This window comes from Antedon bifida, chromosome 5, assembly GCF_963402885.1.
Source record: "Antedon bifida chromosome 5, ecAntBifi1.1, whole genome shotgun sequence".
In the NCBI taxonomy this organism is placed as follows: domain Eukaryota; kingdom Metazoa; phylum Echinodermata; class Crinoidea; order Comatulida; family Antedonidae; genus Antedon; species Antedon bifida.
Window position 1 is genome coordinate 30,926,548 of NC_136230.1, and position 26,000 is coordinate 30,952,547.

Consider the following 26,000-nt stretch of genomic DNA (forward strand, 5'->3'; position numbering starts at 1 on the left):
TGCAATAGGCCTAGGAACCGCCTAGGTCTTATCTATCTGGCCCATATCCCACCGGTAATAAAACTTTAAAAAAACATCATATTTCAATGTTTTCGACAACGATTATACAAGGTTCTTTACGCTTATCTCAGGAAATTTACATTTCAAGTCAACCTTAAAAACATAGCACGAAAATAAATATGTTGTATGAAATATAATGTTAACATTCGATCGTTACCAAACAAAATAAAATCATTAATTTCCTTTCATGTCACATAAAAAAAAATATTGGCACAATTCACATGAAAACCGACTTTTAAAGGTCAATATAAAATTTTATCAAATTATCTAAAAGTATTAAGGCCTTCATCGTGAGCAGGTGTTCAGACGTCTCGTCTGATGATAGGCTTAAGCCATTAATGCTATGAGACATGAGCTCTGGTGTAGAGTAATGAGGGTCAAAGGGCTACACCTCATCATCAAAATCAGGCAACATTTGAATAAATTGCATTTGAAAGGCTCAAATTTAATGGGAAATTATTTGTTTCCAAACAGAAACATTGAAATGTGATACTCAAACATTTATGTATCATGACCGACTCTTGATAATATTCATTTCTTCTATGGATGGAAATGTCATTCATTACATTAAAATGACGAAGATAAACTAAAGCTGCCTTCACTATCAAACTAGTTTGACAAAAAAAAGTGTGATGTGCCCATATGGTAGTGATATGACCATGGACCTGGTCCATGATATGACATCATAATGTCCATATATGGGCACATCACATTTTTTTGTCACATAAAGTTTGATAGTGAAGACAGAGCTTAATGCTATAAGTAAACGTATTAATCCAAAGGCAAATTACTGAAAATAATGACGGGTATGTGACTGGATCGGAACATGCATAATAAAATAAGCAAAAAGCTAAATCAAAACGATAAAGCAATAAGGGCCTACATTTAAATATCTTTATATTGATGGGGATAGACCTAATACACAATAAAATTATACCCAACATTCAAGAAATGTTATTGGTCCACTTTAAATGGAAATTCATTTTGCTTGGCATAATTGACAATAAAAAACAATAAAACTACAAAAAATACATCAAATTGCACAAACGCTATAGGGTAAAAATAATTCGTAGTCGGCAGGATTCGAACCTGCGCGGGGAGACCCCAATAGATTTCTAGTCTATCGCCTTAACCGTTTAAAGGGACAAAGTGAAAACATTTAATAAAACTCATGCTCATGTTTCTATAGCTTTATAGTCTATCCAGGGAATTGTTAATTAACTCCCTGGTCTATCGCTTTTAAATACATTTGTGAGATAAGATAGTAGGCCCCCTAATGTAAAGTGCATTACACCCAACGGATGCAGTCAAGTTATCTCTACAATTAGATTAATACCCGCATCTCATAAACCACAAAAAGAAAATACTGGTAAAATAAATCGTAGTCGGCAGGATTCGAACCTGCGCGGGGAGACCCCAATAGATTTCTAGTCTATCGCCTTAACCGCTCGGCCACGACTACTGTACATGTCAATGCTTAAAAGGACAAAGTAAAAACATTTAATAAAACTCATGTTTCTATAGCTTTATAGTCTATCGCTTTTAAATACCCAGAGATCCTTTTGTTGATAGAAGTAGCTTTTAAAAATTTGATTAAAAAAGTAAAAAAAGTGAGAAAAAAACAATAATGCAAAGTAGTGGAGTTGTGGCTTGGTGGTTATGATGCTTGGCTATCACTCTAAGGGTCCTGGGTTCAAGTCCCGTCACATGTCAGGATTTTTTCTAAGGACAAAATTACAACTCCACTCCCAAAGACTTGTAATAAGACTTTGTTTATGTAGAGCATCTTGTGTATAATGTTTGTCTTGTGAACCTCTGAGGGTCCCTAATGATCAGCAATTGCTGGATGGATCACCCTCTTTAAAAATAACAAACAGAAAAGTACATTACACCCGACGGATGCAGTCAAGGTATCTCTAGAATTAGATTAATACCCGTATCTCATAAACCACAAAAAGAAAATACTGGTAAAATAATTCGTAGTCGGCAGGATTCGAACCTGCGCGGGGAGACCCCAATAGATTTCTAGTCTATCGCCTTAACCGCTCGGCCACGACTACTGTGTTCATTTAATTGTTTAAAAAGACAAGTCTAAAAGACTGGTCTATCGCTTTTAAATACTTGGACTGCCTTTGTTGGTAGAAATTGTAGTACTCTAGTTGAAGTGCAACATTTAGGGGAAAAAGTAGGCCGTATTTATAATATAAGGCTATAGCTACCCATATAGTGAACTCGTAATCGGCAGAATTGCGCGGTGTATGTAAACACCTCAATAGGGCCTTTATTAGTTTCCGCCTTTTCACCACTCGGTCATGGTTACCTGCTGTTGGTTGAAACTGGACGGTATAATAAAGAAAAATTGTAGCCCATTGAACTTTTAAACAGACTTTAAACACATTAAATTAAAATTAATGCATTCCATTTCAGATTAAAATAATTTAAATCTGGATTACATAGGCCTACAGCAATTTTTGTGCATGTACAAATCATTTTCAAAACGTGATTTTATTTATAATTACTCCAACTAGTTTTCATTAATCTCAGCTCTAATGTTAAAATATTCTTCACGTATTTTATGAGGTTAAATACCTTTCAAAGACCTTCTATTAGTAGGCCTAGTAGGTACTTAATGCATTATAACAATATTGAAAAATAAAGACAAGCCATTTTATTATGATTGCCATAAAACAAATAGGGCAACCGGAAAGCAGAAACTAAAGTAGGCCTACTGCTTGGTTGGAGAGGACAGCGGAGTCATGGTAAGTCATTTCAACTTAAAGCTCTTCTACACTATCAAACTTTATGTGACAAAAACAATGTGATGTGCCCATTATATGGATTGACACGATGACGTCATATCACTACCACATTTGGTCACATCACACGTTTTTTTTTGGTCACACTTTGATAGTGTTAGCTTTACACCCTCACGTGACCAATATACCACCAGAGATATCAGCCAACACCCATGGTTCTATACCATCGTTTGTTGTGACTTTGTGAGGCAGGCGTTATGCACGCGCAATAACAAGTTACGGATGGCTGGCTGTCGATTGTGATTGGTCAAATTATTTGAATTGTACATCCTTGAAATGACGCAAGTGCAACGCAAGCGAATTGTTGACAATTCACGACGCGATGGATCATCCGAACTGTCACTTGATTGGTCGTCAACTCACTTTCTTAAGACGCTTAATTCACATCATTTTCTCACCATAAACCACTCGACAAAGTAATTTCCCTTAAAAGCATTTTATCAGATAGATCAATACATAAGCTACATAACAGTACAGGATGTCACACTACTAATTGATTATATTCGGTAAACATGCTGAACACACATACTAAGCTGCAGATGGGGGCCACATCAATCATTTCGTTTCCGCCTGCCCCTTCATGATATCACGTAAGGAATTATAAATGTATACTAATGCTAAATTGATAGAGCTTAAGATGTCAATCACACTGCGCAAAACTTTATCGCTATCCAATTCCAAAAAAGGAGAGAAAATGCCACCTCAAATGAATGAAGACAAAAAACTCCTTTCAATATAAAGATCTGTCTACACTATCAAACTAGTTGGACAAAAAAAAGTGTGATGTGCCCAAATATGGTAGTGACATGCTTAATATGGTAGTGAAATGACATCATCATGTCCATATGGACCCATCATCAGCAGTGAGCCTGTATTAAATGGTTAGTAGGCCTACCAGGAGTTAAGCTCGGGTGTACAAAAAGGTCATTCGTTGATGGGATAGCGGAGGTAATTAATTAAAATGACATGACCACCAAAAGTTATGCCAATTATAAAAACATTTACAGGATATGTCAATCATCTCAGGAACATTTTGATGTTGAGTTTGAAATCATGTTCTTGGTTCGGCTTTCATTGATTTTTGTGTACGCCTTTAAGCGTGATTCCCACTAGCGACGCAACGCATCCACATATTATTGCGTAATCACAAGAAGTGGGAACCGACGACGCAACAGTGCTGCAAACATCACAGGTTTGATTTCACGCAGGCGGGGGAAAACAGAATTATTAGAAGGGCATTTGCGTTGCGTTACGTTACGTCGCTAGTGGGAACCAAGCTTTACAATGAACATTCCATACTATTATTGTTGCAAAAATGCAGACTCCAGCTATCACAATGTAAGTAAAAGAAGAAAGTTCTTTTTAGTGGATGAAACTGAACAAATACCGTACGTTGTCAATCAATAGAAACATTTTCAAATTCAGTTTGACAGCTGACCGTTCGCAGGTTCTCAGCAACAGATAACAAAACATGCGTATAATTATTGCTGGAATATATTTAATTGTTATATTCACTTATCGTTTGTGTCTCATCTGTCTACAACAGCACAGCAGCGGTTACAATGTAGGCCATGTCATGGTTCAATTATAGTGACTTTTATAGAATAAGATGGTCAAGTTCAATGTAGGCCTTCTTCGAAGGTGAAATCTGCTTTATAAAGCGTGGTTCCCACTTGTGGCGCAACGTAACAACGCAACGCAGCGACGTTTTGACGCAAAGTGCTGTATTGCGTAATCACAAGTGGGAACCGACGACGCAATAGTGCTGCAAACATCGTAGGTTTGATTTCACGCAGGCGGGGGCAAACACAATTATTGGAAGGGCATTTTCTTACGTTGCATGTATTGCGTTACGTTTTTTTTTGTATGCATTTAAACATTTATTTACTTTCAATGACAGTAACAAAATAAAAGGAGATACATAAAATGACAAAGAAACATTGAAAGAAGGCTTGATCCCTATGAAGGAGGACCTTGTGTTGGGCAAGCCTGAAACATAAAATAAAGTGACATAGTAAGAATTTTATGAAAAAATAGATATGATAAAGATATGTTTTGATTACATTATATGCAATAAAAATATTTCATTAGGAAAGTAAACGAAAAAAAAAATTGATAAAGTTGCGTTGCTAGTGGGAACCAATCTTTAAGCATAGCAACAAAGTTAATGCGCGCGCGTTACACAAACGATGATATTTTCATCGTGTGATGCACTTGTGAAATGTTTTCGCGGTGTCATTCTGACTGTAGAGTGATAGATTACGGTTCATTTTTACTGGCCCTGCGAAATTGCATCTGATTACCTTGAGTTCCGTTTGAAATCTCACCCGGCGAATAATAAAGTTATCAATCGGCAGAGGGCGTGATATTCTTCAATACTTTAAAACTTCAAACTTTCAAGATTAGCAACAACACTCGTGAAGAAGACGAAATAGCTTACAACATATTCAGTGTCTGGAATTAGCCACACTGGACCTTATTTTAATGACCGTGAACATACTATTTCAAATTTAAGGTAAGTTTTTTGAAAATTTGCCTTAGCCTAAAGTCTATATTTGTTTTGTGTTTGATAGCAGCTAGCATAAGGGGACAGTACGAATTTAAATTTAAACAAGGGGGCTATTTCTTCTTTCACATTATCTACCCAACAGATTAGCAACAAAACAACAAAAGCTCTCTCAAAACCTTTATAAAAAAACATTTCAGGGGCGTTATAACTGTTGGTGGTTGGTGTTGCTCAGATGTTGTCAAAACGTTGTTGCTTGCATTGTGGCATGTGCCCTGTCACATCGCTTGCGGTACGTCTCCAGAGTTTACGCCATACGTCATAATTTAGTTTTATATGATTTTCACCCCGGTGTGTGTAAATGTCGTTTGCTGGCCGCTGTGATGGGTAACGTTTGACTAACTTGTATTAAAACGTTACGTTAAAGTCACGTAATCTAAAAATGTTTCATTAATGTTTAGCTTGATTCCCACTAGCGACGTAACGCAAGAACTTAACGCAACGTTTTATTTGACCAATCACAAGCGATTCAAACAGTGGCTTGTCATTGGTCAACTCACTTGCGTTGCGCCTCTAATGAAGCTTGGTTCCCACTCTAGAACGCAACGCAAGGACGTAGACGCAACGCAAGCGAGTTGACCAATCATACGCGACTGTTGGAATAATCCATCGCTTGAGATTGCTTAAATCACTTTGCGTTGCGTTACGTCCTAGCGTCCTAGTGGGAACCAAGCTTAAATCCTGCCTCAACAAGAGCGACGCAACGTTTGAAAATATACTCTCGATTGAATTATCGACGTACGCACAAAGCAGAAAACAACGTGTTTTGATGTCACCCTGCTTACGTCGTTGGTTCCCGTTTGTGACACAAACAATGTTTACTCACGCATTAATTATGAAGTTTGTTACGTACCGATTCTGAAAACCTGAAAGAAATTACTGTCGAAATATTTGATTGACAGACGGATCACACAATTTTGAAAGGCCGAGACATCAAGGCTCCAGGAATGGGTGCATTTCCCGGCCCGGGGGAATTTGGTTCATGTCACACACCACTGATGAAAATGGTTAGATAAAATGGCACTCAAGTTCTGTCCAAAGTTGAAAGATGTGATTTTAGACCAAATGGATGTAGTCCTATACAACTATATAGTCAGTAATGTAAATTGCATAAGTGGTCATAGGCATAAGGGAAAAGTATAATAATTATGTGCGACATATTACAATTGTAAAAAGCTAAAAAGGTAATAATTTCCTATAAGTATGAATCAAAATAGACTTATAGCACAGGGCATGTTAATTGAAAGTGCTTAAGTGAGGTAATAAACTTTTAGATTTAAAAATAGATTGGATCCACTAATATTTTAACGAGTACAACCAAAGTTTGTAACTCTCTGCATGGATTATGAATTCATTAAACCATGGTCTCTGTAGTGTCACCAAAAAAAAAAAAAAAAAAAATTACACTAATATTTTAACGAGCACAACCAAAGTCAGCCTAGGTCATATTGTCAAAATGGTTAGTCGGTAAGTGTGAGTGATGAGTGCAAGTGATGAATGCGTTGCTTTTATGTGTGAATAAAAAAAGTGCAAATGATTTTAAATATTGTAAAGAAGTCTGTCCAAAAAAGAGCCCAGTTTTGTGGTACTCAAAGTGCGATACCCCCTGAAGATGAACTAGTTTCTAGCCAACTGTCACTAATACCAACACACGTTACTGTATCATATTAATTGGCGTACGTAAAATGACACGAAATATCATCCCTAACATTCAAGTAAACACAAGGTCGACTCATTATGTTACCTAATTTTGGAAAGTGGAGCAGGTTGCAGAGGTACATTTATGCATGGCAAGATAAGGCATGAATTATTTATTTGTCAAATTAAGACGATGAGAAATTGTGATAAATTAGGTACTAAACAACGATGTAGGCCTATTTCCTACCATATTTGAACCAAAAATTGTACAAATGAATTACGCGATCTTTGTAACCTCTTTATGATATAGATATACGCCTGCCTTCCACACATCTTGTCTTTTGTAAATCGAAGCCCATCCCTCCCACCCCCGTTTTTCTACCAATTTAATGATATTGTCCCACCTTAAAAAACAACTTTTGTATTAAATATTTCATTTAAATATCATAACAGTTACAGCAGAAAAGAGTGTTGGTTGAATTTAACCGTTTATTTTATCTTTTTATAAGGGATGACATTGATTCTACGGAACTTGAACTTCAAAATGGCCGCCTATTCAAAGTCTGATTTTTAATTTGTTCATGTTATTTGTAATGTATATAACTTCTTATTTTTCTATTTCAGATTGAAGTATACAGCTGGTATAATGAATGCAATCACAAAACTATATTTTTTGTGGGCAGTCGTCAATTCAGTATTTGCCATTAGAACTGCTAGATCTAGTAACAGATTGGAAAAAGTCAACATAGAAGACAAAAACAAACAACCCAATTCTACAAGTGTTTACCACCTAACAGAAAGTACCCACAATGCACTACAACGAATAATATCTCGAACCGGGTATTTTCTAATGATTGGAGCTGATGGCCATGTCAGCGGTACAACTAGCTGTAAACATAGATATGGTATGTTATACCTACCTAACTTATCATTTGCCATTTGGCAGTCTTCTTCTTTCTCCATACTTCTCTATTTAGTGCTTCTTCTTTTATTTCCGAATATGTACTGTTATTTTTTAATCTATCAAGCATAGCTATCCCTTTCCTTCCTCTTCTTGTTTTACCTTCATATTATCTTCCTTCTATTACAATATTCAATATTCCTCTTTCCCTAATTATGTGTCCAATCCATTGCTGTTGCTGCTCCGCTATCCTTTTCATTATTTGCCTCTTCTCTACTATTTCAATAAATATGTCTCCATTATCTCCCATTATCATTATTTTTGTATTTATCGATATCAATCGATGAAAGAGATCGATCCTTCCATACTCATCTGTCAAATATAATTCCTGTCAATAAAAAGTGCGATTAGGCTCACGTGTTTTATTGTTTAAACTTGGTTGTTCAAACTTTCATTTCATGGTATTCGCATTTTATTTTGTATTCATAATCGTTAAATATATATTTTTTTCAGTATATGTGATAACGGTGTCTGTTGGTCCTAGTCTATTCACAATTCGCAGTGCAGAAACGGGTCTCTATTTATCAATGGACAAATCAGGGAAGATATCGGGAAGAAATGTAAGTTTAGCAAGCAGTGGCGTAACGGCTATGAGCGCTCACTGGCTAAACCCAGAGGCCCGAAGCTTATGGGGCCCCTGAGCAGTGCCAAGAGGAAAAATCAGGCATTAAAATTTGTCGAAAAAGCTAAAAACGCCCGAACCCTTCAGGGTTCCTAAACCAGGGTCCACATGCATCTGCCTTACGCATGAGTAAGATGAAAAAAAAGAAGGTAGCTAATCAAGAAAAGATGACGCTTTCCTTCTTTCTAGATAGGATTACCAACATTGTTCATGAACTAGGCTCCTTTTCCCTGTTTCTCTCAAGTTTTAAAGGTCGCTCGCGAAAAGGAGTAGGGGTTTTCGAACCTACGAACTTTACCGGATTGTTGTCACTGTCAATGATGTCATTTCACTGTAATGTTGTTATAATGTAATGTGTGCCACTTTAGGCCTACTGCGGATGTAAACACCTGCTCAAGTTCAAGATGATTATTTAGGTAGAGATCAAGGTTGTTTCCGCGAGAGTACGCATGAAAAACACGCACATTTATGTTTGATATCCTTTCATTAAAAAGAGGCCTAGATATTAATGGGTTTAATTCTCGTGTAGATCCGACCAAACTCAAAACAGGTGCAATGTTAGAAAATGACGAAGTTTAGGGCTAATGGGAAGTCCAATTACATTCACCTTAAATAAATGAAAGAGGCACATATTTTGTAAGCAATGTCCATTGAAAATTAAAAACGCTCTCAGCAGACCAGTTTAGCGTCCCACAAAGTGACGCGCATTCGTCTTTTTATATGACAGGCAACTGTGCATATTCGCGCGGTATGCTGAAAAATAATTACATTACAACTTAATGTAGGCCCCTATATACTTAACCCTAACAACTATTTAGACCTAGGTGCTCATCGGGTGGTTATGATACCAATTTAACAAATATAAAATTGTAATTATTCAATTACTAATACTATATCTTGTTTTAAACAACATGCTTTAACTAGATTAACTCCATCTACTCAAAATAAATTGTCAAAATATTTTGTTACATTCCATTGGAGACTTATGTAAGCTTAATGTTGATGATTGACAACTGGTGCAATACGTAGTCTACGTTCTAGACCGTAATATTACTAAAAAGATAAATATTCGACACAAATAGCGTGTCATACGTATAATGCTTGAGCGCAGAATTATTTTCAGACAAAATTTGAAACGCCGACGCCGGGTGGACTAAAAACAAGACAATAAATACAGACTTGAAATCTATACGTAATCATTCAATGGACTTTACAAGTACTCGAAAAAATGCAAGACAGCAGACGTAAAAAACGATTGACGTAACTGAGGTTAACGTAATTTTATTATTTGATTTACATTTGATTTACACGTAATCGAAAAAATAAAATTCTTCGATGCTTGGTTCCCACTAGTGACGCTTCGTAACGCAACCTACTGAACGTAAGAAGATGTCATTCCAATAACTATGTTTCCCCCGCGATGTTTTCAGCACTGTTGCGTTTTCGGTCCGACTTGTGATTACGCAATACAGCATTTTGCGTCAATTACGTTGCTGCGTTGCGTTGCGTCGCTAGTGGGAACCACGCTTAACAGCTACCGGTAGTAATTGTTGAAAAGGCGACATTTCAGTTTAGAGGTCCGACAACAGACGTAAAAGTCATACGTTTCGTTCGTTATTTCACATATACGGAGACTTGTTGATAGAGCTTCACACTTCAGCCAATTCTGGATTCCGTACATAACGTAGGCCTACGGGTCACCTGACCTGAATCCCGGCTCCTCAGTGTATATTGGATCTACTGTGCTAGATCTAGACAGCCTTGGACTTAATTATATATTCTAGTTAATAAATTAATTTACCTTTAATAATACGTTTATTTTTTCAGAACACGAAGGACAACCTACTTTGTCAGGAAAACTTTGATATTTTATGGCGAGGAAAATTCAAACCACCTTCATGTTTTGTGTCCTTTCAGTCGTTGATTCAATTTCGATCTGATAATCAGAACATTCATGTAAAGGATGGTAAGGGCCGCTTCCTTGCTATTAATAAGTGCGGGCGAGTGACAACGTCTGACAACGATACTAGATTTAAAAGTAATTTTTATTTGATATCCTAAAATTAATGTACTTTTGTCTAGAAAAGACAAACAGTAATGATTAATGACAGTACTTAAGTTTGGTTCCCATGACGCAACGCAATTACGTAAGCGCAACGCAAGGATTACGCGATGGATTATATCCGAACAGTCGCTTATGATTGGTCAAAACTGTGTTGCGCTTATGTCCTGTTGCGTCCAATGGGAATCAAGCTTTAACCAAAAAAAAAACAACTACCAATGATGCCTCAGATGTGACGACAAACGTGTAATATCAAAAGTGCACTCGACGGGAAACTAGGCCTAGATAAAAAATGTATGTCATGGGTATCGGGCCGCCGGTGCCGGTGAATCTTACTGATGATTTTGACTTTTGATATAGATTTAATTTATTTAGTACTTGTAGTCAAATTAACAGGATATTAAAACTGGGAAGAGATTTTATGAGGTAGAAAATTAAAACATGCGTCTATACAACTTTGTTATTCACTCAGGGTAAAGATGAACTTTCATCGAATGAAATATAACCATAATGGCTAGTGCCAGTGGTATGTTGTTTCCGCTCGACTTTTTTTATTCTATGAATTAAAGAGGAAGTTTAATGTGACTGTATAGAGCGGGTAGCTAATTCAGGCATTAGCCTTGTACAACTCATTTTGAACAAACTTTTTACGTATTCTTCCTTATACAGGAAATAGAATGAGAGGCTTATGTGGGCCTATATTTAAAAACGTCAGTGTTTTTTATTTATGCACTGTTGTACCACTATGGACTGTACAGTATGTATGTACTGTATGTACATATATTACTGTATGGACTGTATGTACTGTATGTATGTACTGTATGTATGTACTGTATGTATGTACATATATTACTGTATGGACTGTATGTATGTATGTATGTGTGTATGTATGGACTGTATGTATGTATGTATGTATGTATGTAAATATATTACTGTATGGACTGTATGTATGTACTGTATGTATGTACATATATTACTGTATGGACTGTATGTATGTATGTATGTATGTATGGACTGTATGAACTTATCTTTGCGGGTGTGAATGGTACTACTGAAATAAATGCATTACATTTGTGAGGTCAGTACAGTGCATTTAATATTGTTAATGTATTTTATGAGTTTTTATTTATACGAGACGGGAGAAAACTTATCCGATGGGGGTGCAAATGGTACTGAAATAAAAGTATTACATATTTCTTTCGTTTTAAAACTATCCTGTACGTCAACTTGATAGAAAAATAACTTTATGAAATCTAGGTCGGTTTCTTCACTTCCATTTTTACAACATTATACGCAGTTTCTATCATTTTAATTGAATTAGTTATTTCCAGTAGCCTTTGACTCCTTTTTCCGTGCTGGGAACTTCCGGTTAAAATTGGCCATGTCTAATAGGTTAGAAAGCTTGGGTAAAACTTTACCCAATGGGCACGTAAAATGGTAAAATCACACCAGGCTACCGTTCAAGTCCCATGTTCGAATCAGGCTACAACTTTGAAGGTGTAGAGGCTAAAAGCTTGGTTTCTCACTGGGACGTGACGCAACGTAGCGAGTTGACCAATGGCGAGCGACAGTTCATTTATTGCTTGTGATTGGTCAAATCTGTTTACGTTCTTGCGTTGCGTCTCTAGTGGGAACCAAGCATTTAGCAAAAATCATATTGAGTGCCTTAGCTTCAATGATGTATAATATCTTTTAAAAAAATGACACAACTTAATTTTGTTTAAACTTATAATATTACATTAAGACACGTTTGACCATGCGGCTAGATCATCGTCTGGCCGGAGTATTTTGAGAAAAAAACCAATAAAATCAAGTAATTTCAATCAGTGTTAATGTTTTTTTGTTACTTTGTTGGTGGAAAATAAACAGCATTTGAGAAAGCGTGGAATCGACTGATTTTTATTTGATTTAAAAGCTTACGTTCATATTGAACCGGTTCGGCGGCTGGATACAAATCGTATATTTTGTTACCGATTTAAGCTACATTCACTCGTTCCGTTTAACGGAACGGAAGACGGTACGATGCTGTTAAATAAGCGCCGTATTCCGTTCCGTGAACAATGTAGCTTAATTAGCATTCATAGACGTTTATACAGCTCTGTCTACACTATCAAACTTTGTGACAAAAATGTGCTCATAGTGATATGGTCAAATATGGTAGTGATATGACATCATCATGTCCATATTTGGACACATCACATTTGTTGTCACTGGAGTTTGATAACCCGAGTCATATACAATTAAACCTGTCGCATTTTATCTTGTATTTTATTAAATTTAATCAAATTTCAATTCATATTGAATTGGATGAGTGATAATGGCTCGTAACATTTGGCGCGACGAAGCTGGCTTAATTAAAGGCTTATACAGCCATTATCTAAAAGTCACAATGCCTTTCCGGTTTGGAGACATGACCGAAAATTGTCACGAACCCAAATCAAAAATTATTTAGCCCATTTTATAAGTCAGGTCAGTTGGGCTAACTGCTTATATAATAATTGGAAAATATAGGGTTGATAAACTATACACACTGACCTTGATTGGTGTAAGAAAATTAGTAAAAATGGGTTTTTCAATTTTTTTTATCGGTCATTTCGACATGGAGGAAAGAAAATCAATCCCAGCTGCGGGTTAGAACGACCACGCATGGTGATATGTGTCTCCTCCAAACTCATTTACTTTACGGTGTTAAAGCACTGACTATCACAGGAGACTTCTAATCGTACTTGTCATCCAAACTCTACATTGTATAATGATATTTAGGCCTATTAAAATATTAAAGATGCATTGTCCCCCAAAAACATAAACAATTAAGATTAATTAAATCAGACTTTAAATAGGCCATTTTGCAGTTTTAATAAAGTTATTCACTTCTGTAAGTGACCAACAAAATTTAAGTATTTTTTGCTTTAAATTACATTTTTTTTTTCAGGAAAATCATTTTTTTAAATCCAGTTTTTGGTCAAAGTGAATACAGTAACTACCGTATACCGTGATATTAAAATGGCATAAACAAATTGTTTAGGGGGACAATCATTTATCTTAACATTTATATGAGCTACAAGATGAATACTGTTCTGCTTTTATTTATAATAAAATTGATTTAAATGTTTTATTAGGCCTAAGCATTAATATACAATGCAGAGTTTGGATGACAGTTAAAGTTGTTACCTGGGATGTTTGTAACATTCTTGTGTTTTTTATTTCAAATAAAGGATGATTTGAGAGTATGAATTAAATTGAATAGAGTCACACTATGTAAAAGACTAATTTCAACACAATAAACGTATTTCTTTCGATTTTTAAAAGTACGGTATATACAATGATCTACATTTATACCTAAAATTGTTGGATCGCTTTGTATTTATATATTTTATAGAATGATTTGTTTGTACTATTGATTTGATTTGATAAGTTTGGAAATCGGATCAGAAACGCACTACAGTAGGCCTATAATAATATATAGTAGTAAAAGTCATGTGCCACGCGAGGGTAACATCAGACAGTAAAAGCCTACATAAGAATTCGATTCAATCTTGAAAAATACACGCGAGTATACCGCGGAATATGGGTTAATTTAAGTCCGGTCACGATGTCAGGAGATGGCGGATATTTTATTGGGTCAGCTGATGTAATTGGGCTAATGTACATATAATTAACCTTAATGTTTTTCACAATTAAGGGATAAATCAAAAGAGTGAGAAACTAGGCTAAACTGGGATAACCTTGCGGTTTTAAAATTAGGTAAACGTTTTTTTTTTTAATTCGGCCGTTTTTTGGGCTGCAGCTGCGTTAAAAATCATTAATATAACTTTAAGAAACCTACTTAATTTATTTATGCTTACTTTGAATTAAAGGGGAGCTGGTTGAACTATTTACTCCCCATTCCGGCCCTCGGACACTGCGGTGCATCTGCTTCCTAAGTGTACTAGGTTCCCTCTCTCGGCGCTCGTGGGAAATAAGCGTTTATTTGCAATCATTTTACGGTGTGGTGCATTTTACAAGTCATCCTGATTTGAATTAATATTTTGATATTCTATGTGGCCAGGTTTGAATCGTATAAAGCTCTGTCTACACTATCAAACTAGTGATATGCTCAAATATGGTAGTGACACATAACATTTTTTGTCACATAAAATTTGATAGTGTAGACAGAGCTATGATTTGCGAAGAAAGGACTTATGACGTCATAATACAGATACTATTTGCATACCGAATAGGAATGATTTTGGTTTTTAAATTTTAAGTCGTCTTGCCAAATTTGGTCGATTCTAGGTCCAGGGAAACTCTTTATTCTGTTCTTACAGACAGGTGCAATTGAACCTTTTTGGGTGTACGTAGCATCCCGAAAAAAAAAATCGACATCGACGACTTATTACAAATCGTTGCTAATTAAAAGCTCTCTTTTGTATAAATATAAAACAAACATTCTTGGTGTCTTCATTTATTTACATTCACAAAAAAAAGTTAGAATATTTATATATAACAAGAATGATACATAACAATAAAACAAAGTTTTTTACTAATTTCACTAAAACATATTTAAAACTACAATTTATACAGGATGTATTGTCTGAATCATCACTAGTAAAAAAAACCTCATATGGTACAAGTTGTGTACTATGACTGTTGACCAATAGGAGGCAAGCTTTGTACTATGACTGTCCACCAATAGGAGGCAAGACTGGTGATGACGTAATCGTCTGTCTGATGACAGGTTGTGATGTGTGATCCATTTGGTTGACAGAGATTTCTTTGATGCCAATTGCATGTGCGCCATTTAATCTTGTATCCTCAAGGTCTACAGACAAGATACAAAATGTCAAAATTGGTTAAATATTGTGAATTTTTAATACAAACTTGTGAGAAAGAGTCAGTTGCAGAAGGGTTTCTTCTTAGATAAGTAACATATGTAAATGATATTTCCTTAAATGCACTTTCACAAAATCGTCTTAAGAGCAAATAATGTTAATGTTTTGTTAATGTTTTCAAAATACAATTTAAAACATACAGTAATGTGCATATGAACTACGTTTACAAATTTTTATTTGATTCCTTAATTTAATTATCTCAAAATATTCACGACGCTCCTACCAGATTCAGCAATTAAGACACTGTCTACACTATCAAACTTTATGTGACAATGTGATGTGCCCATGGACATGATGATGTCATATCACTACAATATTTGGGAATATCACTACCATATTTGGGTACATCACACTTTTTTTGTCAAACTAGTTTGATAGTGTAGACAGAGCTTTAGACCAAAACTGAATCTTGTTCCAAGAAGAAACATTTTTCTGTCTGTCTGTCTGTCTGACAAAATTTATATGTGTGGTTTTGTTTCTTTTATGTATTGCATATCATTTTCTGAATTGCTTTGTGAGTTGTATACTGGGCCCGCTGGGAAACAGTCTTTTACTGAAGAAGAAGTCATGCAGTATAAAAAGAAGAAGTCACCCAGTATAAAAAGAAGAAGTCACCCAGTATAAAAAGAAGAAGTCACCCAGTATAAAAAGAAGAAGTCACCCAGTATAAAAAGAAGAAGTCACCCAGTATAAAAAGAAGAAGTCACCCAGTATAAAAAGAAGTCACCAAGTATAAAAAGAAGAAGTCACCCAGTATAAGAAGAAGTCACCCAGAATAAAAAGAAGTCACCCAAAATAAAAAGAAGTCACCCAGTATAAGAAGAAGTCACCTAGTATAAGAAGAAGTCACCCAGTATAAAAAGAAGAAGTCACCCAGTATAAAAAGAAGAAGTCACCCAGTATAAAAAGAAGTCACCCATTAAAAAAAGAAATGAATAAATAAAAGCTGCAACCTGATTTGCGATAAAGTGTTGGAAGCATGATCCTAACAATTCTCAATACTTACGTATCACTGTTGGTGATTGTCCAGCTGTATACTCTTTGCCTGCATACAGGTTTCCCTGACTTGTGAAACTAGCAGCGTTCCTGACCGACCTTTGACCAATGGTGGGTTGTACTTTAAAGCGATCTGGTTCCTCATACCTCTCCTTTTGTCGATGCTCTATCCTTCTATTTATAATCTCCTGAGCCTATAATGAAACAATACTAAAGTGATGTTTGGCTGATAAATAACACACAAGGACCAAAATAGTGGGTAAATCAAGTACCTCACTGAAACACCAAAAATAACTATTTCTATTGATTGGTAGAGAAGCACTGAGGCAGTGACGTAACATAATATAGACCCGAGGCCCCTCAAGTGGCCCTCCAATGCTGGAGGCCTAGGGCGTTTTTAACCTTTTTTGACATATTTTGATACTTGTTTTTTCCAGGGGCAGCCATAAGCTCTGGGCCATTCAATTCAAAGTAACATTTATTTTCTTCAAATAAACAGAATACAAAATGGTGTAAAGAAAGGTAATATGATTGAAGAAGGCATGTTCAAAAAAGCAAAAGGCTTGTGGCAGACATGCCCAAACAAAGACAAGATTTAAACAACACGGAAAATAAATAAATTTACATTACATGGGTTAAACTAAATAAGAAACATAACTAAAAAAATAATTTAGGTATAAATTAAGAATTGAATCGTCTTCTTGTTAATCATCATAATAATTATTATCATATAATGTAATATAATAAAAAATTAATACTTGGATGTGAAATATCTTTTAAGTTTAAATGAAAAGCTTTTCTTAGATACAGCATCTTTAATATTTGAACTTTAGTCAGTGAACGCTCATAGCACTGAGAACAGAACAGTGGGGAAATTAAATGTAACCATAGAGAGGTCTGTTCCTATTTTCAGGTATTTGGTTAGAAAAAGTCATTAAAATGCGGAGATAATTCAGTGGGTTAAGGCCAATTTACACAGACAAGTGGAAACGGTAATAAAAATATAGAATTTATGTTATTCCTTATGGGGCCATTTACACAAAGTGCAGAGCGGACGGGCAGTTTCCGCTGAAGATAGATACAGATTCTATGTGGGCCACCCTATGCGGTTTTCCATTTACCTTTACTGATGAGTCTGTGTAAATTGGCCTTTGGAGTAAACATTATTTTAATTTACCTTTTGTTGGCAGGTGATAATATTTGGTTCTGTTGAGAATTCTGTAATTTTCAAGTTTGTTTTTACTGACGTTGATGCCGTCGATCTGGCGTGCATTGGCAGCTTCATCTGATAGCTGTGATCTGTGAAATCGATTTCGTGCTCCAATGCTAAACGCTTAATTCTAATATAAACATGCTTGTATTAATGTCAAGTGCTTATCTGAAGTTGTTTTTAAATCAAAATAGTTACGGTAATCACGTTCTTCAATTAGCGATGTCCTTTGGGATTTTGGGATGATGGGCGGCAAAGGATAAAATGATGTAAAATTAAATTATAAATTAATTATTTTACTTCCTCATAAAAATGTGATTAATTAAGTGTGACTTGGGTGTGACATTAGGGGCAGTTCTATGAAGACCAGTTGAGTAAATAAAGCCAGTCAAATGTATAGTACTAAAGCTATATCTACACTATCAAACCTTATGTGACAACAAAATGTGATGTGCCCATTTATGGACATGATGATATCAAATCATATCACTACCATATTTGGGCATATCACTACCATATTTGGGCACATCACACTTTTTTGTCAAACTCGTTTGAAAGTGTAGACAGAGCTTTACTCGGGTAGAAAATATACGGTTAGAAAAATATAATAGTTTTACAATATGTATTGCATTTAACTAATATGGATCATTTTGTATTAACATTACACATGTTCACCATGTACTTGGTTGTCTTCACCTGTACTATATATTTTGAATGAAAACTATTTAAAACACAATCGAAAGTTTAGCTTAACTGGTCATTTTTCAACATTCCCTGGCAGCTTTAATGATAGTTACATGATATATATGATTTATATTTTCCATTTTCTCTATGTCGTTTGTATGTTTTTTTATATATGTAAAAAAAAAATAAAATAAAAAAATAAAAAATTGTACTTGAACATGATACCAAACAATCTTAAGTAATTTGCTTGCTTTGCTTGTCATATTCATATTTACATAATAACAATAATAAACAATTTCACAAATAGACACTAAAAAAAAATAAATTCTTACTTTCTATTGGTTAATTTTGTATATAAATATTGAACAAATAGTTCAGCTCCATCAGGTCTGCAGTGGATTGTGCTGTCAATGAGCTCTTCTGGTACTTCTAAGCTACGGCGCTTGAAAAGCTGCAAAGGAAACCAGTGGAAATAAATTGTCACATCAAAATGTCATAGCAGAATTTAATATTACCGTTTATGTAAAGGAGAGATTAAAAAACGAGAGCTGAGTAAACGCTTGAATTGATGATGTCGAGCTTGGGCCTACTAAGCTTTAGACCTAGGAGTAAGGAAATTAATACTAATAATATTTATATATATTAGAACTTACATTTTGTAGTAATGACCAATTTCCAAGTTTAGTAGGAAGCGAGTTACCATTGTTATAGGAATGCATGTTGATATCAGATGGATAATACCACGAAAATATCTCGGCTACAAGGAAGCCATTTGATAAATCTCTGTAATTGTACAAAACAAACACAAATTTAAACAACAGGCTAATAAACATGATTATTAATTATTGAAAAAATATAAAAATCATACTTTTTGATTTTGTATCAAAATGGCAATGCCTGCCTATCTATATGCCTAGCTTAGACCTGAAAATAAGTAGGATATTATCAACTGGCATTATTAAGTATAGGCCTAGGCCTAGCCTATATCCAGACTACTGCGCGCTAGGCCTAGCATAGGCTAGGGCCTACCCAGGGCCTGGCCTGGTTGGACCGGTTGAATGATCTAGCCGGATAAAGGGGAGATGATGAGAACATGACTGATCCATAAAAAAAGCACCAATTCAATTCGCATTTTTTAATATTCACTACACTTGGCCGTCAAAACACACAAACATTTACCTTCTCGGATTTCTTACGGGAAAAGATAAATCTAAACTTTGAAGCCATTTGTGTACATCTCGTGGAAGGGTAGCCATTCTTTCGGATTGAAAGAAAAAAAGTGGCTCTTTTCTTCTTTCCTTTTTACCTCCTACCCAAAACACGTCCTTTCCTTGGTTACCGCACAATGTTTACCGTACCCACCGTACACCCCACGTGACTCTCGTATTTACGTTTTCCTACATACTATAGAGGGCGCAAATAAGGGAAATTCCCTAATTGTTTATGTTGAATAAATGGAAATGGGAAAGTGGTCCTCTCTTAATATTAATAATAAATGCCTTAAATTTAATTGTCAAAGCTAAACTTATGCAGTAAGTAAGTAGTACCGAAGGCTATAAGTTAATATATAGTTAATAAATTACCAGATCTGTTATTGTTTTCTTTGCCGTAGAGTACTGTAGTACTAGGCTAGCTTCTACTCCTAACCATGGAGGTACTCCATGTCCTAACTAAGGCTAGGACTAGCTAGGCCGGGATCCAGTCAAGTCGCCCCATCGCAAAGTCGCCTCATACAAAGTCGCCCAATACAAAGTCGCCCCATCGCAAAGTCGCCCCAAAACAAAGTCGCCCCGGCACAGTCGCCCCATCGCAAAGTCGCCCCATTACAAAGTCGCCCCAACGCAAAGTCGCCCCATCGCAAAGTCGCCCCATCGCAAAGTCGCCCCATCGCAAAGTCGCCCACGGTTTTATTTCTGTATGATTATGAAGCGCCGCCGCTAGTAGTACGCTGTTTTAATCATATCGGTTGCGTTTGATATCGATTGCGTTGTTACTTTGGTCGCGCTAAATGTCGCATACATTATAATGTTTATCCTATTATATACATAATTTGTGTTTTAATTTTTATTTTACAGGTTTTAATGGAGTGATGTGCTTTTAAAAATCATTAAAAAAATACTCCCTTGTTTGAAAGTTCTAAAAAGATTATCCCTGATTTATAGTTTCGAAAATGTTAATTTAATATGATTTTAAAATTAGTTACCAGAGCCACAATTACGAATCTTTCTTCAACCTACGCGTGGATACCAGCTCAATTTTTAGGATAATATAATAAATGTATAAATGTGTAGTAGGCCTTCGTATAGATTTACAGTAGTTAAAACAATAACAGTGTTGTAAGACAATGAGTGTTATAGGCTACTTGATCATTTTGCATTTATTGACAAGTTATGTGTCTTAATTTTATGACTTTTCAAAATGAAGAAAAAAAAAAAAAATTTCATCGCCGATATGATTGTTTTACATGCAGGTATTTTAGTAAAATTTAAAACGCTACATATTGACCATGGAAAAACCATCGTACAGTATCGTGTGCGTGTTTTTTAAAAAGGGGAATCCCCGACGGTCAGCAGAAAGACGTAGCAGCTGTGAGGAAACAGATACCAGAAGGCGCAGCTCCGATTGGTTTCAGAGTTTCAGATGGCGAGTCGCCTTTTATTCAACAGCACAATGATCATTTTACTGAAGAAATTCTTTTCAACCCTTTTGGTTATAGAACATTCTAATTATCATGCCTAATAAATATCCTCATATCGGGTGTTTATTTAATTTTAATTTAAACAAGACAGAGACACGGAGTAATACGTACACGGACGTACGACGAATACACACACGCACGTCATCATTTACGACATATAGTGGTGATATGATGCAATTTTATAATGGATATAATGATGGGATTGCCTTTCAAGGCTTACAATCAATGTTCATTGTAATACTATGTATATAATAGTAAACTGAATGTTTATAAATAAATTGTTTTACGTAATTTGTTGCATATAAAATAAAAGACACAGACGCAGCCTACGTTTCCTATAAAATATTTCACATTTAAATAATTATGTACTGTTAAATGACATTACATTATGCTGGATAATACTATAATCTATGTTTACAAATTGTCATTTTTTAAGGCACACATCTTTCTCATCATACTGACCTGTAAAATAAAAACAAAAATCAATTATTAATATAGGCCTAATAATAATAAATATTCATCGACCAAAGTAAAAATAATCTAGATAGTATAACATCATTTTATCGCGACCAAAATTAAACGCGACCGATTTCGAACGCGACTGATATCATCGTAAAACTCCGGCGGGGTTTCCCCATCTTCAGATGATGCGTTGTAGTGCGACAACGGCGGAGTAATTACGGGGGTTTCCCTCTGGTAAGCTAGCACGTTAGTGCGACCGCGGAGTGATTAGTCGGGGTTTCCTCTCTGATGATCGGGGTGCGTGACGATCGTGTAACCTGAGACTACATGGCGGGACTTCCCCTTTTATGCATACACGTTCCGTGTTATTTTGTGTATCATTGCGACATTTTACGCACTTGTAAACTATTTTTTAACGTTTTGGGGCGACTTTGCGATAGGGCGACTTTGTGATGGGGCGACTTTGCGATGGGGCGACTTTGCGTTGGGGCGACTTTGCGTTGGGGCGACTTTGCGATGGGGCGACTGTGTCGGGGCGACTTTGCGATGGGGCGACTGTGTAAGGGGCGACTTTGTATGGGGCGACTTTGCGATGGGGCGACTTGACTAGCATCCGCTAGGCCTACTGCTAGATCTAGAGTGTTAGTAGTAGTTAGGTCTATCAGTACATAAACCAGCTAGCTATAGGGCCTATAGTAGCAGTGAGTATAGGTTTAATAGGCCTCAAACACAAAATTGTGCAAATGGTATAATGCTTTATTTTAGGTAATTTATCATCGTGAAATATAAAGCTCGTTTTTGTAAATAATTCATTGTAGGCTGCCCCAGTCTCACTGCATGCAGTTAAGGTGTCGTTACTAATACTACTTTACAGTATACTAGTTTAGCTAGTAGGAGGACTAGGCCGGCCTAATCTAGAAAACCTAATCATGGAAGCAGCAGGGAGTGTGTTGGCTCGGGCAGTTGAACTTGACAAAGAGAAGCGCTACACTGAAGCATCTATTTGCTACCAAGAAGGAATTCAAATTCTTTTGAATGTTTTTAAAGGTAAATAGGCCTAATATTGTCATTTTATATTTTAAATTCTTTGTTTCCGTAGTCTCGCATAAGGCCAAACATTTCCTTTCATAAATTAAACATTAATAGAGACATTTAACTGTAACTACTTAGCGTATAGTAATAGTAAACGACACTGTTTCTTTCAGAACAGACAAACGAGACTTTAAAGAAAGGAATTCGAGAAAAAATAGAAAATTATATGTCAAGGGCTGAAAAATTAAAGAAGGTTGTTGAAGAACAAAAGAAAGGTAAAACCTCAAAACTGTATTCATAAAAAATGTGAAACGTCAACCAAAAGAAAGTTGCTACGTACGTGAGAAATTGCTTGATTCAACCATCGTTTGTGTGTGCCTAGGCCTAGACAAAATATTGTCATGTAATATTTCAACGCTTCCTTTTTTAAGAAACTTTAAGTACCTACTCTGGTATCCCTACTGGACGATATAGGTTGACATGTTAAAGCTTGGTTTCCACTAGGGCACAACGCAATAATGAAAGCAAACGTATGTAAGTTTGACCAATCACAAGCAGCAGTTCCTTCGCTATGATTGGTCAAACTGTCTGGGTTACGTGTACGTAATTGTTGCGCGCGGCCCTAGTTCGAACCGAGTGTAATTCAAGACTCTTTCAGGCCGTTGTGTCCTCCTCACACCGTCCTCTTTCGTAAACTCACTATCAAGTTCTTTTATTTAAAGCTGGAAAGTTCCACGAAGAGATTCACATTGAAGATGACTCGACTGGAAACAGTTATGAGCGAGTGTTTGGAAGTTTTCTTAACAAGATCACTGATCGTGTAGAGGTAGAAGATCCCTACATCCGGACTACACATCAACTCTTTAACTTTCTTCGCTTCTGTGAACTTGTCAAAAAGAAATCATCCTCTGTTAAAAGAATCGTTCTCACGACTGGACAAGACGAGGTATAAAGACTCCTTAAATAATGTTTACATAATTTATGTTGTAAGCTAACCTTGTGTGCAGAGTTACAATATAACTCTAAAGCTTAGTTCACACGTAACACAAGGACGTAAACGCAACGCAAGCCCGTTGACCAATGACAAGCGACAGTTCGAATAATCCATCACATGTGATTGGTCTACTTACGGTTCCCACTAGAAACGTAACACAACGACGTAACGCAACGTAATGGATTTGACCAGTCACACGCGATGAATTATTCGAACTGTCGCTTGTCATTGATCAACTCGCTTGCGTTGCGTCTACGTAGTTGCGTTGCAACATCACTTATTTCGATCTGTTTCTCATGGAAGCTAGTTTGAGTCTGTTATAACTCTTAATCTCGGTCTAAAGTGGGATGTGCCCAAATATGTTTTATTAGAATGTTTTGTCAAATAAAGTTTGATAGTGTAGACACAGTTTTCCTCTTTGTTTACAGAAAACCAGTCAACAACAATCAAGTGGTTTAAATGAATTAACTGAGAGTTTATCACAGCACGGTGTGACGTTAGAAGTACGATATTCAGCCACCTTACACGACAGGGCCATAAGGTGCGATATAAATTGTATGCATTTATAAGAAATGAATGGTTGATGACACAAAATAATTGAACTAAATATAGAAATATTTTATCATATAGCTATAATATGTTAAATAAGATGCAGTAATAATTGACATACACATATTATACATGAATAAAATGAATGTTTTGCTGTATATGTATGATAGTAATAATGATAGTTAATGACGTTAGCCGTCAATCGAGCGTGTGCGTACATTATTACATGAACGCAAGACGCGTCAATAATTAATTAGTTCCCATTAAGCGTGGTTCCCACTAGCGACGCAACGCAAGGACGTAACGCAACGCAAGTGAATTGACCAATCACAAGCGATGGCTTATTCGCTTGTGATTGCTAACTGTCTATAACTTCGCTTGTCATTGGTTAAAACGCTTGCGTTGCGTTTACGTCCTTGCGTTACGTTCTAGTGGGAACCAAGCTTTAGCGACGAAACGTAACGCAATCTACGCAACGTAAGAAAATGCCCTTCCAATAATTGTGTTTTCCCCCGCCTGCGTAAAATCAAACCTACAATGTTTTCAGCTGAGCACTGTCGGTTCCCACTTGTGATTACGCAATACAGCACTTTGCGTCGATACGTCGCTGCGTTGCGTTCTAGTGGGAACGACGCTTTAATACTGTATTTGTGAGTTTTTTTAAATGTTCTCCCTTTTCTCTTGATTAGATTAGATAGTGGTTGGATTATCAAGATTGGACGTGGTCTGGACTATTTTAAACCAACTAAATCAAGATTTTCCGTTGGATATTGTGATATGGACTTTAGAAAATGCCACAAAACAACTGTTAACATTTTTCATGAAGTAAAATCATAGTGAATGTTCAGAGGCGCAACTTCCGGTTCCGGTTCCTGTTTCTTGATTAGAAGAAGGCCTCTAGGCCTAATAGACCACATTGCAACAATGAGGATGGCACTAGTACGCAACGACGTATGCACAACGCGTGAGTTGACTAATCACAAGCAACAGTTCGGGTAATAATCCATCGCGTCGTAATGCTAGAGATGCATCACAAGGACGTAACGCAACGTAAGTGAATTGACCAATCACAAACGATGGATTCTTCGAACTGCCGCTTGTGATTGGACAACTCGCTTGCGTTGCGTCTACGTTCTCTAGTGGGAACCAAGCTTTAGAACGTTTACGTAATCATGATTTAAATACTATAATGCTTGTTTCTAAACACTTTGTGCCCTAATGGCTTTAAACCAGGACACGATGTATTACAGTGATGATGCAGTGCTTTTGATACAGCAGCACTTCAATTGACAACGGCGTCCATTCCGATAACGGAGCTTCTTCGTTTGTTCGATCGATCAATGACTTTACTTTACAATATGAAATTGATTAAAGTCTCTCATTCTATAAATATACACTAATTTGCATCCTGGGTTATTAATAGGATGTAATTTTAAACCTATAATTGTACATTTGACACAAATAACTACAATTATTAAGATGTATTTACGAAAGTTAATTTCGAAATGCGTATTTTTGTGCAATTAAAAGTGCATTTTCGTATGGAACAACAATAAGCATTTGTTATCTGCGATAAAACAATTCGATTAGATATTCTAATCAATTTAATAAAAAAGAAATCAATACTTTATAATTGTTAATAAATGGAACATATTATATTGATAACGAAATTATGGTTTCGTGTTAACCTCATTATTAAACTGGTCTTTTAAAAATTATACACATTAGTTATTTAAACATTGTATCACCTTTAAACTGGAAAGTCAAATCTTCTAATGA

The 26,000-nt window shown here is 35.9% G+C and overlaps 3 protein-coding genes and 2 non-coding genes across 7 annotated transcripts; 2 read left to right on the forward strand and 3 right to left on the reverse strand.

Annotated features, from left to right (window-relative positions):
- Positions 1-1,440: 1,440 nt before the first annotated feature.
- Positions 1,441-1,522, reverse strand: Trnas-aga (transfer RNA serine (anticodon AGA)). The gene has a single exon. It is a non-coding gene; the product is annotated as a tRNA-Ser (tRNA).
- A 516-nt stretch (positions 1,523-2,038) lies between these two features.
- Positions 2,039-2,120, reverse strand: Trnas-aga (transfer RNA serine (anticodon AGA)). The gene has a single exon. It is a non-coding gene; the product is annotated as a tRNA-Ser (tRNA).
- Positions 2,121-5,241: 3,121 nt separating this feature from the next.
- LOC144843697 (fibroblast growth factor 9-like) lies at positions 5,242-10,776 on the forward strand. 2 transcript variants are annotated; one of them, XM_078700587.1, is made up of 4 exons: positions 5,242-5,391; positions 7,705-7,985; positions 8,495-8,601; positions 10,491-10,776. In XM_078700587.1, the coding sequence occupies exons 2-4, from the start codon at positions 7,727-7,729 to the stop codon at positions 10,722-10,724; spliced, it is 600 nt and encodes a 199-aa protein (XP_078556713.1). In that variant the 5' UTR covers positions 5,242-5,391; positions 7,705-7,726; the 3' UTR covers positions 10,725-10,776. The 2 variants fall into 2 exon arrangements, with proteins under 2 accessions (XP_078556713.1, XP_078556714.1); XM_078700588.1 differs by having other exon boundaries at positions 7,789-7,985.
- Positions 10,777-15,153: 4,377 nt separating this feature from the next.
- On the reverse strand, positions 15,154-19,825 carry LOC144842263 (spermatogenesis-associated protein 4-like). Its single transcript, XM_078698683.1, has 6 exons — positions 19,666-19,825; positions 19,140-19,269; positions 18,819-18,937; positions 17,770-17,932; positions 16,603-16,786; positions 15,154-15,526 (listed from the first exon to the last, which is right to left on the reverse strand). The coding sequence occupies exons 1-6, from the start codon at positions 19,740-19,742 to the stop codon at positions 15,381-15,383; spliced, it is 819 nt and encodes a 272-aa protein (XP_078554809.1). The 5' UTR covers positions 19,743-19,825; the 3' UTR covers positions 15,154-15,380.
- A 106-nt stretch (positions 19,826-19,931) lies between these two features.
- LOC144841896 (MIT domain-containing protein 1-like) lies at positions 19,932-25,885 on the forward strand. Of its 2 annotated transcripts, none has more exons than XM_078698183.1 (6): positions 19,932-20,018; positions 22,465-22,693; positions 22,852-22,953; positions 23,401-23,624; positions 24,101-24,213; positions 24,911-25,885. In XM_078698183.1, the coding sequence occupies exons 2-6, from the start codon at positions 22,576-22,578 to the stop codon at positions 25,056-25,058; spliced, it is 705 nt and encodes a 234-aa protein (XP_078554309.1). In that variant the 5' UTR covers positions 19,932-20,018; positions 22,465-22,575; the 3' UTR covers positions 25,059-25,885. The 2 variants fall into 2 exon arrangements, with proteins under 2 accessions (XP_078554309.1, XP_078554310.1); XM_078698184.1 differs by lacking the exon at positions 19,932-20,018 and adding an exon at positions 21,654-22,347.
- The last annotated feature ends 115 nt before the right edge of the window (positions 25,886-26,000 follow it).

Excerpts from the sequence above, each read along its gene's own strand:
- LOC144843697 (XM_078700587.1), top strand. The coding sequence starts at position 7,727 with ATGAATGCAATCACAAAACTATATTTTTTGTGGGCAGTCGTCAATTCA. Across the intron at positions 7,986-8,494 it reads TAGCTGTAAACATAGATATG|TATATGTGATAACGGTGTCT; the intron begins GTATGTTATACC and ends TATTTTTTTCAG. Across the intron at positions 8,602-10,490 it reads GGAAGATATCGGGAAGAAAT|AACACGAAGGACAACCTACT; the intron begins GTAAGTTTAGCA and ends TTATTTTTTCAG.
- LOC144841896 (XM_078698183.1), top strand. The coding sequence starts at position 22,576 with ATGGAAGCAGCAGGGAGTGTGTTGGCTCGGGCAGTTGAACTTGACAAA. Across the intron at positions 22,694-22,851 it reads TCTTTTGAATGTTTTTAAAG|AACAGACAAACGAGACTTTA; the intron begins GTAAATAGGCCT and ends TGTTTCTTTCAG. Across the intron at positions 24,214-24,910 it reads TTACACGACAGGGCCATAAG|ATTAGATAGTGGTTGGATTA; the intron begins GTGCGATATAAA and ends TCTCTTGATTAG.
- LOC144842263 (XM_078698683.1), bottom strand. The coding sequence starts at position 19,742 with ATGGCTACCCTTCCACGAGATGTACACAAATGGCTTCAAAGTTTAGAT. Across the intron at positions 18,938-19,139 it reads ATTGGTCATTACTACAAAAT|CTTTTCAAGCGCCGTAGCTT; the intron begins GTAAGTTCTAAT and ends TTTCCTTTGCAG. Across the intron at positions 17,933-18,818 it reads ACAAAATTAACCAATAGAAA|AATTAAGCGTTTAGCATTGG; the intron begins GTAAGAATTTAT and ends TGTTTATATTAG.